At 38.1% G+C, this 13,980-nt stretch overlaps 1 protein-coding gene across 3 annotated transcripts in view; it reads right to left on the bottom strand.

The window, feature by feature from the left end:
• HEATR5A (HEAT repeat containing 5A) overlaps positions 1-13,980 on the bottom strand; it is a 134,556-nt gene that overhangs the window by 101,671 nt on the left and 18,905 nt on the right. For 2 of the 3 annotated variants that reach the window (XM_066344152.1, XM_066344150.1), the window contains exons 5-10: positions 12,703-12,852; positions 11,892-12,066; positions 9,524-9,684; positions 8,073-8,328; positions 7,297-7,452; positions 4,000-4,250 (exon numbers count right to left, since the gene is read on the bottom strand). In XM_066344152.1, coding sequence (XP_066200249.1) covers positions 4,000-4,250; positions 7,297-7,452; positions 8,073-8,328; positions 9,524-9,684; positions 11,892-12,066; positions 12,703-12,852 — 1,149 coding nt within the window. The remainder of the gene's footprint in view (positions 1-3,999; positions 4,251-7,296; positions 7,453-8,072; positions 8,329-9,523; positions 9,685-11,891; positions 12,067-12,702; positions 12,853-13,980) is intronic. The other variant, XM_066344151.1, reaches the window with a different exon arrangement.

A 13,980-nucleotide genomic window follows, 5' to 3' on the forward strand; every position in this document is an offset into this window, starting at 1 on the left:
TCAACCTTTTTCATTTCATGGCACACATAAACTAATTGCTAAAATTCTGCGGCACACCAAAAAATGTATTTTTTACTGATTTGACAAAAAAAGGCATAATTTTGATTCATTCACATTAGATGGGTATTGTTGTGTTGGCTGTTGTCATTTTTTTTTTTTTTTTCATTTTTCCGAAGCTGGAAACGGGGAGGTAGTCAGACAAGTCTCCCGCATGCGCCCGACCGGGATCCGCCCGGCATGCCCACCAGGAGGCGATGTTCTGCCCCTCTGGGGCGTCGCTCTGTTGCATCCAGAGCCATTCTAGCGCCTGAGGCAGAGGCCATAGAGCCATCCTCAGTGCACGGGCCATCTTTGCTCCAATGGAGCCTCGGCTGCGGGAGGGGAAGAGAGAGACAGAGAGGAAGGAGAGGGGGAGGGGTGGAGAAGCAGATGGGCACTTCTCCTGTGTGCCCTGGCCAGGAATCGAACCCAGGACTCCCGCTGCCAGGCCGACGCTCGACCACTGAGCCAACCGGCCAGGGCCTGTTGTCATTTTTTTATTTGATAATCTAAGGGAAAAGAGATCAGTGCACCTGACTAAATAGTCAGGTATTGCATGTTTTAAAAATTCTTGTGGTATGCTGGTTGAAAACCACTGATGTACACTAGCCTGAGCAGGCGGTGGCAGAGTAAACAGAGTGTCCAACTGGGATGCAGAGGACCCAGGTTCAAAACTCCAAGGTCACCAGCTTGAGCCCAAAGGTTGCTGGCTTGAAGCCCAAGGTCACTGGCTTGAGCAAGGGGTCACTGGTTCTGCTATAACTCCCCAGTCAAGGCACATAGGAGAAAACAATTAATTAACAACTAAAGTGCTGTAACGAAGAACTGACACTTCTCATATCTCTACCTTCCTGTGTGTCCCTATCTGTTCCTCTGTCAAAAAAATCAAACAAAACAAAACAAACAAACATAAAACTATCCCCAGGACATCTTAAAGAACTATAAAATAAGAGTAAATTGTCAAGGTTAAATATTGGCATACTAAGTATACATAGAAACCCTATAATTCTTTGTAGGACATTTGTAACAACAATGTACAGCTGTTTAAGTTGAGCTGTACAGAAGTTGACTTTATTTTTAGTTTTAGGCAACCATGTTAGACAGTAACTACCAGAGAAAGCTTCATTACAGGAATCTCACTTTTTAAAGTTGTGCATACCACTGTGGTACCTGAGTGGCTGAAAGCTACTATAGAGGTTAAAAGTTTTCAAAATAATCTTACATTGAAGTAAGTTTCAAAGTACAGTGGGAGTCATTAAAATGTTGTATTTTAAAAGTCTATGAAACAGGCAGTGTTACAAACTGAGAGGAAAAATCAGATGTTTCACATTTATGAATAATGCAAGCTTGTATAGTACAAAGGCCAGTAGATATCCAATCTGCCTGAGAAAGTATCTCTGTTACCAATCATCTCTAGAATAGCAGCAAGTGTTATCAGTTGGTATTTAAACTTTCTGAAGAGGAAGGCTAGTGGATTTTTAAACAACCAACCAACTTATTGCTAACTTAGAACTACTTGCAGCCTATAGTCAATGGATAACACTCAAAGAGTGAGGCCCAAACAAACCTATTATTAGTTTAGGCTACTTAAACTAGTAAGATCTGATATTAACTTTAATAAAATAAATACTATAGCAATTCTTTGCTTTAGCATGATGTGATGTGTTAGTTTAGAATATAACTAAAATAACAAATTTAAATGAATAAAATCACTTTCCAATGTTGCCAATCACACCTCAATTCAAATGGTGTTGGCAATACTCTAAATAGTTTTTATAAAGTGATGATCATGTTCTTTGCAAAGTCTTAACCGTGGAGGATACACTAGAATACTCACTGATAAAGATATAGAAGCAACAATGAGAAAGAAATGAATAGTGGTAATTTACTTTAAAAGACATATTTATGTGTCTGAGGCTCAGGTAAGACGGGCTTTCAATTATGAAACAATATTCTCTGACAAACTGCAATTCCAACTGGTTACTCAAAACTAAGCAAATACTTTGTTTTATATTTCATTAAAATTATTTTTGTTCTCTTCAAAATTCTTTGCACATTAAAACTGGGTTATTTATTTACTAGGTTCTATTGTCACTTATCTGTTTGGAAATGCTACCTTCAAAAGCCCTAAATTTATAAAGAAAACCGTATGTTTGGGCAGCAATGCAATGTTAGGGGGACTTTTTAATTTTTTAGTATCACTATGAACTCATGAGGGTTTATGTATTTTGTGAGTTTCAATCCACATTTGCCACTGTTTTTCTGATCCACACATTATTCCATCTTTGGTCAGTGGGAGCCCCTTCAGTTATCTCCTGTGTGCTTTTACAATGAACACATTCTCTAAGTCAGTGGTCCCTGACCTTTTTTGGGCCACGGACCGGTTTAATGTCAGAAAATATTTTCACAGATCGGCCTTTAGGGTGGGATGGATAAATGCACAAAATAAAATTATGCAACCGGCGTAAAAACTGTGGTATTTTTTAAATATAATTGTCGAACTTACAAGACAAGCATCAAGAGTGAGTCTTAGACGGATCTAACAGAGGGATCTGGTCATTTTTTAAAAATAAAACATCGTTCAGACTTAAATATAAATAAAACAGAAATAATGTAAGTTATTTATTCTTTCTCTGTGGACTGGTTACCAAATGGCCCACGGACTGGTACTGGTCCGCGGACTGGGGGTTGGGGACCCTGCTCTAAGTAATGACTGCCTTGCTTTTTGGCATGACCAGATAGTCTAGACTTATACTATGCATTTCCTGCTGCACACCGGGAACCAGCTACTCCTCTATGAAGCTCTTGTTCCTCTGTTGGAAATGGGATTGAGAGCCATAACTTGGGCACTAAGGGTTGTCCCTGCTACTTGGTAGTCTTTGCTCTTGGGTATTTTCTTTTTTTTTTTTTTTTTTTTTTTAAATTATTTATTTATTTATTCATTTTTAGAGAGGAGAGACAGAGAGAGAGAGAGGAGAGAGAGAGAGGAGAGACAGATAGAGAGAAGGGGGAAGGAGCTGGAAGCATCAACTCCCATATGTGCCTTAACCAGGCAAGCCCAGGGTTTCAAACCGGCGACCTCAGCATTTCCAGATCGACGCTTTATCCACTGTGCCACCACAGGTTAGGCACAACTCTTAGGTATTTTCACTCGACAGAGGACAGAAGTGTTTTTAAAAACAGGAAATTGTAAGTTCATAGTAATAATTTCAATTCAAAATTTAATATATGGGCTTTTACTTAACTTTCTTGATTCTACAGCTGTAGCTCTTTTTTTAATATGGAAAATATTGGTTCCTAAGAACATGAAGTATCTACTTTAACTATATTTAATTTCAAAACAACATCACCAATAATAACACAAACTATAAAATTATTAAAGTTTAAGATTTCTTTTGCAGCTCTATTTCTTTATTACAATGCAATTTTAAATGTCTTTTTTTTTATTTGTTTTTTTTTATTTATTCATTTTAGAAAGGGGAGAAAGAGGGAGAGAGAGAGAGAGAGAGAGGAGAGAGACAGAGAGAGAGGGGGGAGGAGCAGGAAGCATCAGCTCCCACATGTGCCTTGACCAGGCAAGCCCAGGGTTTCGAACCGGCAACCTCAGCATTTCCAGGTCGATGCTTTATCCACTGCGCCACCACAGGTCAGGCCAATTTTAAATGCTTTTACGACAGAGCTAAATATATAGCAAAATAAAGCCTTTAGGAACAAATTCCTTTACTAAATGGAGATACTTTCACAATATGCACTCCTGTTTGAGTGTGGATAAAACATTATTTAACCAACTCTCTTTTTTTCACAGTAATTATGTTTATAATATTTAAAACTGAAGCAGTATAGCTGATTGCTGAGAAATCTGTCCTACGTGACTGTGACTGGGTGATACATAAGACGACTAGAATGTTTTTAGGAAAAACTTACAAAGTCATTATTGTATGCGGAGAATGAAATCATTACCTTGCCCTTTCCATGAGGAATTCCTAAAGGACAATGTTTCACTGCTCCCAACAAAGCTGCCACAGCAAAACTGAAGCCCGTCACGGCTTCAGGTGAAGACTTCAGTAGAGTAAGCCTTTCAAGACAACGATCTAAGAGAGGCGTTAGGTAAGCAGGGGACGCCACAGCAATGCAGCGCAAACACCAGGCTGCTGCCAGTCGCACAGGAAAGCTAGGATGAAGAGTAACTGCAATAACACTGTCAAGAACACCTGGAAGGGCAGAAAAAACAAATGATGTCTTTCTTAGCTACACAGATAAACTCACTTAGCAATTAAGAGAGTCAAAGGAATAATTAGTCACATGGATAAAGTATACATTACCTTTATCAAAACCTAAATCTGAATTCAAAAATACATAATTGAAACTAATTTTTTGTATCTAAGAATTATTTCTTCTAATATATCACATGAAAACTGGCTTAAATTAAGTCAGTACACAAAAGAAAAACTGTATTTCCCAAATAAGCCAATGTTCTGTTTACTTTATCTTGAGATCATTTTCTTTTTTCTTTTTTTTTTTTTTTTGTATTTTTCTGAAGCTGGAAACGGGGAGAGACAGTCAGACAGACTCCCGCATGCGCCCGACCGGGATCCACCCAGCACGCCCACCAGGGGCGACGCTCTGCCCCTCCGGGGCATCACTCTGTTGCGACCAGATCCACTCTAGCGCCTGGGGCAGAGGCCAAGGAGCCATCCCCAGCACCCAGGCCATCTTTGCTCCAATGGAGCCTTGGCTGCGGGAGGGGAAGAGAGAGACAGAGAGGAAGGGGGGGGGTGGAGAAGCAAATGGGCGCTTCTCCTGTGTGCCCTGGCCGGGAATCGAACCCGGGTCCCCCCGCACACCAGGCCGACGCTCTACCGCTGAGCCAACCGGCCAGGGCCTGAGATCATTTTCTTTTTAAGATTTTATTTATTCGATTCCCGGCCAGGGCACACGGGAGAAGCGCCCATTAGCTTCTCCACCCCTCCGCCACACCTTCCTCTCTGTCTCTCTCTTCCCCTCCCGCAGCCAAGGCTCCATTGGAGCAAAGATGGCCCGGGCGCTGGGGATGGCTCCTTGGCCTCTGCCCCAGGCGCTAGAGTGGCTCTGGTCGCAACATGGCGACACCCAGGATGGGCAGAGCATCGCCCCATGGTGGGCAGAGCATCGCCCCTGGTGGGCGTGCCGGGTGGATCCCGGTCGGGCGCATGCGGGAGTCTGTCTGACTGTCTCTCCCTGTTTCCAGCTTCAGAAAAAATAGCAAAAAAAAAAAAAAAAAAAAGATTTTATTTATTGCCTGACTTGTGGTGGCACATGGATAAAGTGTTGACTAGAATGCTGAGGTCAAAACTACTAGTTGATGCTTCATGCTCCTCCATCTCCCCTTTCTCTAAAAAAGATCAATAAATAAAATCTTTAATTTTTTTTTTTAGAGAAGAGAGAGAGAGAAACGGGACAGAGAGGAGTGAGGAGCTTCAACTTGTAACATGTAGTTGCTTCTCTTATTGTGCTCTGACCAGGCAAGTCCCGGGTTTTGAACCAGAGACCATTTCAGGTCGATACTTTATCTACTGCTCCACCACAGGTCAGGCTTAAGATCATTATCCATTAAAAATTATCATTAGTAATAGTTCTAGCAGTTAAAAATTATCAGTAAGTAACAAAAGACAAAAGTACCTTAAGAAGAAATGTTATACCATGCTCCATCCTCCTTAAAAAAAATCCCTCTGGCACATTTATAGATGTAGTTGGTATACTTCCTATCTACCATATTGCTCTTATATGAAAACAAAATGTTAAACTCAGATTTCCTAGGTCCTCAACGTACTACTAACCAACTATGAGAACAGTGGAGTACCACTACTAGTAAGAAAAAATGTCTACATACATGATAATTCAACATACATTTTCATGAAAACATATAATAGTTCGTGTCGAATGTTACTTAAATAATATATATTTATCCTGGGATAAATACAGACAAAATATAATGTAAAGCTTCAGTCCACAGGAAATGGGTATCACAAAGAACAAAAGCCATTAAAAATGATTTTCAAAAGTGATTAAATAAAAGCCAGTCACAATAGAAGTGTCCAAATAGGCAAATCTTTAGAGACAGAAAGCAGGTAAGTGATTAAGGGCTAAGGGAAAGGGAAACATAGTGACTGCTAATTGGGTGCGGGGCTTCTTGGGATGAAAAACATTCTGGCCTGACCAGGCGGTGGCGCAGTGGATAGAGTGTTAGACTGGGATGCCGAGGACCCAAGATCGATACCCCGAGGTCTCAGGCTTGAGCACGGGCTCATCTGGTTTGAGCAAAAGCTCACCAGCTTGGACCCAAGGTCGCTGGCTCTAGCAAGGGGTTACTCAGTCTGCTGAAGGCCCACGGTCAAGGCACATATGAGAAAGCAATCAATGAACAACTAAGGTGTCACAATGCACAACGAAAAAAAAAACACAAAAACTAATGATTGATGCTTCTCATCTCTCTCCGTTCCTGTCTGTCTGTCCCTGTCTGTCCCTCTCTCTGACTCTCTGTCTCTGAAAAAAAAATAAATTCTGAAATTAGATGGTGGTGGTAGTTGTACAATGTTAAACATATTAGAACTACTGAACTGTACACTTTAAAAGGGTGAACTTTGTGTAATGTGAATTATCTTTCATAGTTATTAATTTACAAAAAGAGAAAACAGAGGTTGCTTGCAAGAACTTCAAGGAAGTGAATTTGTTATCTTCACAGCTTATGAGATAAGAATTGAGGTTTACTTCTCTATTTTTCCACTATCTTAAATATCCCCAGAAAGGGGGGGGGGTGCTGGGGCAGCAGGAGAGATGTAGAGAATAATCTTTAATAGCAAAAGCAACCCCCCCTCAAATATATACATATTTTTAATAATCTTGAGTCTATGCATTTCATAAAATGTCTCTAAAAATCTATTAGAAATGAGGAATCTATAAAATATGAGCTATATGAGGGAAATTTCCTTCCTTGGAAAAAAGTTGTCTACCCCTGCCTAGCTGGGTAGCTCAGTTGGCTGGAGCGTCACCCTGATATGCCAGGGTTGTGGGGTCCATCCCCAGGCAGGGAACACACAAGAGCTGACCAATGAATGCATAAATAAGTGAAACAACATATAGATGTTTCTCTCTTTCTCCTTCCCTCTCTCTAAATTCTCTCTCCTTTCCTCTCTAAAATAAATAAAATTTTAAAAAATTTAAAAAATGAAAAAAAAAGCTGTCTAGAGTAAAAGTAAAATCAAGGTACTCAGATGATACCTGCACTCGAATCCTGCAGCAAAGGCACAGCAGTGGTGCCGAGACTGTGTATGAGATTTCCAAGTTCTTGCAAAGCACACACCAGCATGTGTTGGCTGGCTGCTACATCTGTGGAGCCAAGCCGGGTTTCCAAATTACCGTCATTCATCACAGCATCTGGTAGAAGTATAAGAATTAATTATGTAACAATGCTTCATTAAAATAGATTATAGGGGTTGAGTGTTACAAGTGGAAAAGTATAAAAGCAAAAATTAATACCTGCACTTGATCTATGAGACCTTTACAGCAGTAAATGAAACACTAAAAAGGGGACTTGTACTAGTAAAGAACTGAACTAATATATCGAGTCAGTTCAAGCAACCTGACCATAGTTCCCTTACTACTCCTTTAGCAAGTAACACAGAAAGGGAGAACTAGTGAAAAACGAAAAAATATTCCAATTGTATTGATACACAAGATGAGCAGAGCCGAGTTAAAACAGCACAGGACCTGAGATAAAGTACGAGTAATTGATTCAAAAACAACATATCAACTTCTATATGAAGACCATGAATTCTGAGGAAGGCTATTATCACCAGTCTTTAAGATCTGTACATATATATAATAGTTATTACCAAGTTAGATAACTGATGTCTCATCTGTATAGTGACTACTTTACTCTGAAACAAGGGATATCTATTATTAAAGTTTTTTTGTAATATAGCAATACACCAATCTAGGTTTTCCTTAGGGACAACTCAGCACTGTTAAAACAGACTGTCTTAGTAGATCCATACCCACAATTTTCTTTAACTTCCAGATAGCCTGGCAAAGATCCTTGGCAGCAGCAATTTGAGCCTTTTCTCCAAGAAGACCTCCTATAGTAGCTCGAAGGATAAAGGAAACACAACGCCGACTGCAAACAGCATCAATCTGAACTTGGGTGGCTTTAGGGTGTGACTGTGACACAAGGCTTAGAATGTGAGAAAGAAAGGCAGCAAAATTTTTCTCCAGCCATGCTCCTCCTAGTGTTGAAATAAATACCACATAAGCCTAAAAAACAAAGGAGTTTTATCTTCAAAATGAATTCATTTCAATTCTATGTTAATATTTTCTCTTCCACAAAATATGCAGAATTTTTATAATTTCTCATTTATAGACATTTTAGCTGCATAAATACTGTACTATTTTTTTGTTTAAGCTAAACTAAAGTCTGCAGTCTTTTGTTTGCTGCCTGTTTTATTTGTCGGATTGAAAAGTTTCAGAATAGTCACCATAGCCAGATAATATGCAGAATGTGTATGTGGCTTCTCTGAATAAAGAAGTGAAGCTCTTTCACATTCTGAACAAGAGAATCCAAATCAAACATATGAACACATTGTAAGAATTAACTGTGTTCCAACATCAGGACTCGAAGGGATTTCAGTTCTAGAAACATGTAAGTTTATAGTGACAAATCATTGCTCTTTATTTTCAAGAAAGTTAATGGTTTATCTTACTCCAGAGATACAAAGACAGTATTTTTCTTATGTAATTTGTTTTTTAAAACCACACAGTTTACAATTTTACTGAGACATTTTACATTTTTATGAAGTCTGATATCATACGATGAGGACAGATGTGAATAAAAAGAAATACAGGTTCACTTGAACCATAATGGCATTTAGAAAACAAGATAATTCAAAGAAAAAACGTAAAGACATCTGTATTGTTTTATTCTAAGACACTTTTCCCAGAGTTTAGCTTTTAGGTTTTGTTTAGAGACTAAGAATGTAAGCAATAAGTTATAACATACTGTATTATTTACTTAGGAGTTGAAACCATGTGAAATAAAAATACTATATTGCCCATGCTGAATAATATGTATCTATAGCTTAAACTTGAATTGTATACGCACACATAAACACAATGGAAAACATGTTGAACCACAAGATATATGAAAGCACAAGGCCTAGAAATAAACAAAATACTCATGTTTCAAAGGAAATAAACAAAATATCCCATTATTAAGAACTGAAAACATTGTGTGTAATAGCCTATCTAGTTGGCTTTGTTTATGGTAAATAAGGTTCTCTTCTTACTCGTAATCTAGTTTTTAAAAAGTGTTCTGTCCTCACCATATCTACTTATAAATATCAAAGTATAAGTGATGACCTTGAATAGTGTCACTTTTGTCTGGAGTCAGATCCTAAAACTTTCATTACAGGCCAGTGAAAATTACTTTTAGGTGCTGATTTGTGATTCAAACCTGAGTAACTCCAACACGAACATCCCTACTGACTGAACTGGTTCCTTTAAGCATATCACCACTGGCTCGAAGAAATCCTGAACTCCCACGTAGAAACCCTGTTCCTAGCAATTCCAGAACTTCCTCCAGAGATATTCTGCGAATGCTTTGACGTGAGGCTGCTATAACAAAGAACAAAACACATGATTCGTATTTGGCAGACTAAATTTTAATACATGGTCTTGATCAGAATGTTAACTGAAATAAAAATAAAGTAAAAATCCAAATAAAATGCAAAACTTACAGGACATTATACACATTAATATACAAAGTCACATAAACGTTTGGAGATCAAATCACAACGGACTCTGAAGTATCATGTCAGTCAGACCCTTCAAGTCCACACCACTTTGAGATGATGCTGTACTGCTCTCTTTTCTTTTTTAAAAAGTTTATCTATGAAAACTGACATTTATATAAAATTATATATATTTGGTTACAATATGAGAAAACTTTAACTTTTTAGAAATCTTAATGCTCAATTATAAAAAAGTACTATTTTTCAAATTTGGCAATAATTTAAAAATGATATATGGTTTTACCAATAGCCATGTTAAAACTGAAAGACACTTTTAGAGACTAAAAATAAATTTTGATAAATCATGATAAAATAAACAAAATTATATATATATACATTTTTTTACCTGTCAGGTTGTTTGGGAAAAAAAGGTTCTCCAAAATCCTTAGAGTAATTATTACCTCTGGGTAAGAAAATTTTTGAATGATATTTATTTTATTTGTCTTTCTAGATTTTTTAATGTGTTGACATGAGACTATATAACACTTCCACTCTCTTTTCCTCAAAGAAGTTAAGGCTAACGGTATACTAAAACAAAGGAAAACATAAATAAACTGCCCTAGTTCTCCATAAATGAAAATGCAAAACCACGCTTTGAAAATTTTTTAAAGCAATTAAAATGCTAAAATCATAATTTTATTTTTTCTACATGTTCTACAATTTTAATGAAACTTACATGAAGTAACCACCGTGTCCTACTTTTGAAAATTCTCAACTGCAAGTACAACTTTTGTTATATCCCTAGTCTCTGAAGAAATTTAAGCCAAATATTACTAAAACTTCTCAGTCAGCCCTTAGGCTACAATAATCAAGAAATTAATTTGTGTTCAGTTAACACAGTGGAATTTCTCTTTGTGACTATCTAGGGAATAGTATCTCCTTTAAAAAAAATCTATTTTCTCCTTTTCATTTTTATAAAAAACAATGGTCACAATCTCTGACCCTTGTCATTGATTCAAGTCATATGTAGTACAGAAATAAATATCCATTAATCAAGAATATGAAAAAATTCTACTCCTTATCCTAAAGAGGAGATAACTAGTAGAAACAAAGGAAAATCTAGTTGGCCTTTGGGAGAGAAACCTTAGTGAACAGTACAAAATCCATGTCCTCATGGAACATAAATTCTAGGAAGAAGAGACAATAAATATTTATATAATATATAACTAGGCAGATAGTATGTTAGACAGTGATTGAAAGCTATGCAAAAAATAGAGCAGGTAAGGAACAGTAGGGGTAAAGGGGAAGCGTACTTTTAAATAAGGTAGTCAGGATATGGTTCATTGGAAGGGTGACATCTGAACATAATTCCATAATAAATGAGGGAATAAGGCATGCAGACATCTGGAGAAAAGGTGCTCTAGCAGAAGAAATAGCTCAGGAAAAAGAGCCTTGAGGACGGATATGATGCCCAGTGACGCAGTGGAGCAGTGGAGGGGTCGAGCAGGAGACAGGCCAGGGTGAAAGACTGGAGAGTAGAAGACAAAGGACCTTGTAGATCCTTATAAGGATGTGAGTGACGTGCCAGTGGAGGACCTTGAGCAGAGGAGTGATATAAGCTGTCACTTGGCTTCTGTGCTAAGAAAAGAGTAAGTGTCCCTGGCCGGTTGGCTAAGTGGTAGAGCATGTGGAAGTGCTGGGTTCGATTCCCAACCAGGGCACATAGAACAGCCCATCTGTTTCTCCATCTCTCCCCCTCTTTTTTCTCTCTGTCTCTCTCTTCCCCTCCCGCCCAAGGCTCCACTGGAGCAAAGTTGGCCCGGGTGCTGAGGATGGCTCCATGGCCTCTGCCTCAGGCACTAGAATGGCTTCGGTTGCAACAGAGCAACGGCCCAGATGGGCAGAGCATCATCCCCTAGTGGGCTTGCCAGGTGGATCCCAGTCTGGTCCATGCAGGAGTCTGTCTCTCTGCCTCCCCACTTCCCACTTCAGAAAAATACAAAAATAAAAAGAGAGAAAAGAATAAGCGTGTTTAAATCAATTGGGAAGAAAATTACAGAAGACATTCTGAAAATAATTAAATGAATTTACCTGCTCCTGGATATTTGGAAATTAAAGCGTTAGCCAACACTGTCCCTAGTAGCTTTGAAACTGAAATCCGCACATCATAATTGGAACCTTCAAAGGACTTAAAACATAGTGTAGCCACACTGTCCAGGTCTGTACTCCACATAAAGCTGGCCTCATTCTGAAGTTCAAGGAGACACTACTCAAGTGGAAAAACAGAAATCAATAAAAAACAAAATATACAAGTCAGGTTCAGATCTATACATGTAGAAACAATCAAGATCTAATAAAATAATACACAAATGAAAAGTCTCTAAACAATGATTACAGGGACAACAAATGAATACTTCTTAGAAGTCACGTAAGCAATATGTCTACATGGTGTGGGAGGAGGACGCTGTAAAACCGTCTGAAAAGTTAGTCTGTTCACTATGAGCAATGGTGACAGTAATTCTAACATAAACAGCTTTACTATAATATCTAATCAATTATGTTAATCAAGTAGGATAAAAACAAAAACAAATCACTTTCAAACAATATAAACTTTACAAGTAAATTTCAGTTTACACAGTTATAGAGAAAAAGCTTAGTAGAGTAGGAGTACTGAGTCGGATCATTTGAACTTATTATCTAGTGTGCTAACTACTTGATGAACCTGGGAAATTCATATAAGTCTCTGGGTCTCAGTTTCCTCAAGTTAAAGTGAGATAGTTGATTAGCAAAGCTGCAGCTTTAAGATGATGGGAAGCTATTAGACTTTTTGTAGGAATAAACTAATTTAATTTTCTTTACACTGTATTAATTTTTAGAAATTCTGCTTATTAGACCATTTCACCTTTGCAGCAGCACAACGAACAGCCATGGACCTATCTGTTAAGCAGGATCTAGCAGCTTTATAAACATCCTTGTGACAAGGCGCTGCAGCAGCTCCAAGTCCTTTCAATATATTTTGCAGACTCAGCATAATTTCATATCGACCTTGAGACTACAAAGAGAAAAGAAAAAATTTAAAGAATACTATGAAGAATAGCATTAAGCAATGAAATTTATCTCCTAAATGAGAGTAATAATCATGATTTTGGTACATACTAACTAATCTCGACTATTCTGACATCAAGAAATGTTAATAGTTGCTATTTTATAAAATATTTATTATCTGGCCTGACCAGGCGGTGGCGCAGTGAATAAAGCGTCGAACTGGGATGCAGAAGGACCCAGGTTTGAGACTCCGAGGTCGCCAGCTTGAGCACGAGCTCATCTGGCTTGAGCAAAGAGCTCACAGGCTTGGACCCAAGGTCGCTGACTCAAGCAAAGGGTTACTTGGTCTGCTGAAGGCCCACGGTCAAGGCACATATGAGAAAGCAATCAATGAACAACTAAGGTGTTGCAGCGAAAAACTGATGATTGATGCTTCTCATCTCTTTCCGTTCCTGTCCCTCTCTCTGACTCTCGCTCTGTCTCTGAAATAAATAAATTAATTTTAAAAAAAATTAAAAAAAAATTTATTATCTAAAAGTATTATCTGTATATATCACATTTCAACAGAATACAAACTTCATAGTGTTGATGTGAAGATTAAATAAAGTGTATGGAAAAATGCCTAGCACAAAGCTTACATGTTGTAAATAGCCAATAAATGGTTGCTATAAATGAGGTAACATAGAAGAGTGCAGGGTTTGACACCTACTAGCTACATGGCCTTGAAAACACACCTACTTCTTTATCTGTTAAATGCAGATGACAGTACCCACCTCTCAGGTCGTTCTGAGGCTCAAAAGAGTTACTTCATGTAAAGTGCTTAGAATACTGCCTAAAATAGAGTAAATGTTCAACAGATTCTACTGCTACTAATATTTTTATCGTTTATTGGTCCAAGTAGTTTACCTCAGAGGTAAGAAGTCTAGGCTTTAGATTTAAAAAGACTAGGGTCTGAGTCTTGGCTCTGACCCTTAGTATCTGTTTGACCTGAAGTTGTTCTTATTTCTTCATCTATAAAATGAGGTTAGGATGAACGACATAGAGCCAGTGTGAGAAGTAAATAAGTCCCTGTGGGGAAGACATTCACCACAGAGCCTGGCACATAACAAATATTCAAGAAATAGCTGCTTGTATT

This window comes from Saccopteryx leptura, chromosome 6 (assembly GCF_036850995.1).
Source record: "Saccopteryx leptura isolate mSacLep1 chromosome 6, mSacLep1_pri_phased_curated, whole genome shotgun sequence".
Lineage (NCBI taxonomy): Eukaryota > Metazoa > Chordata > Mammalia > Chiroptera > Emballonuridae > Saccopteryx > Saccopteryx leptura.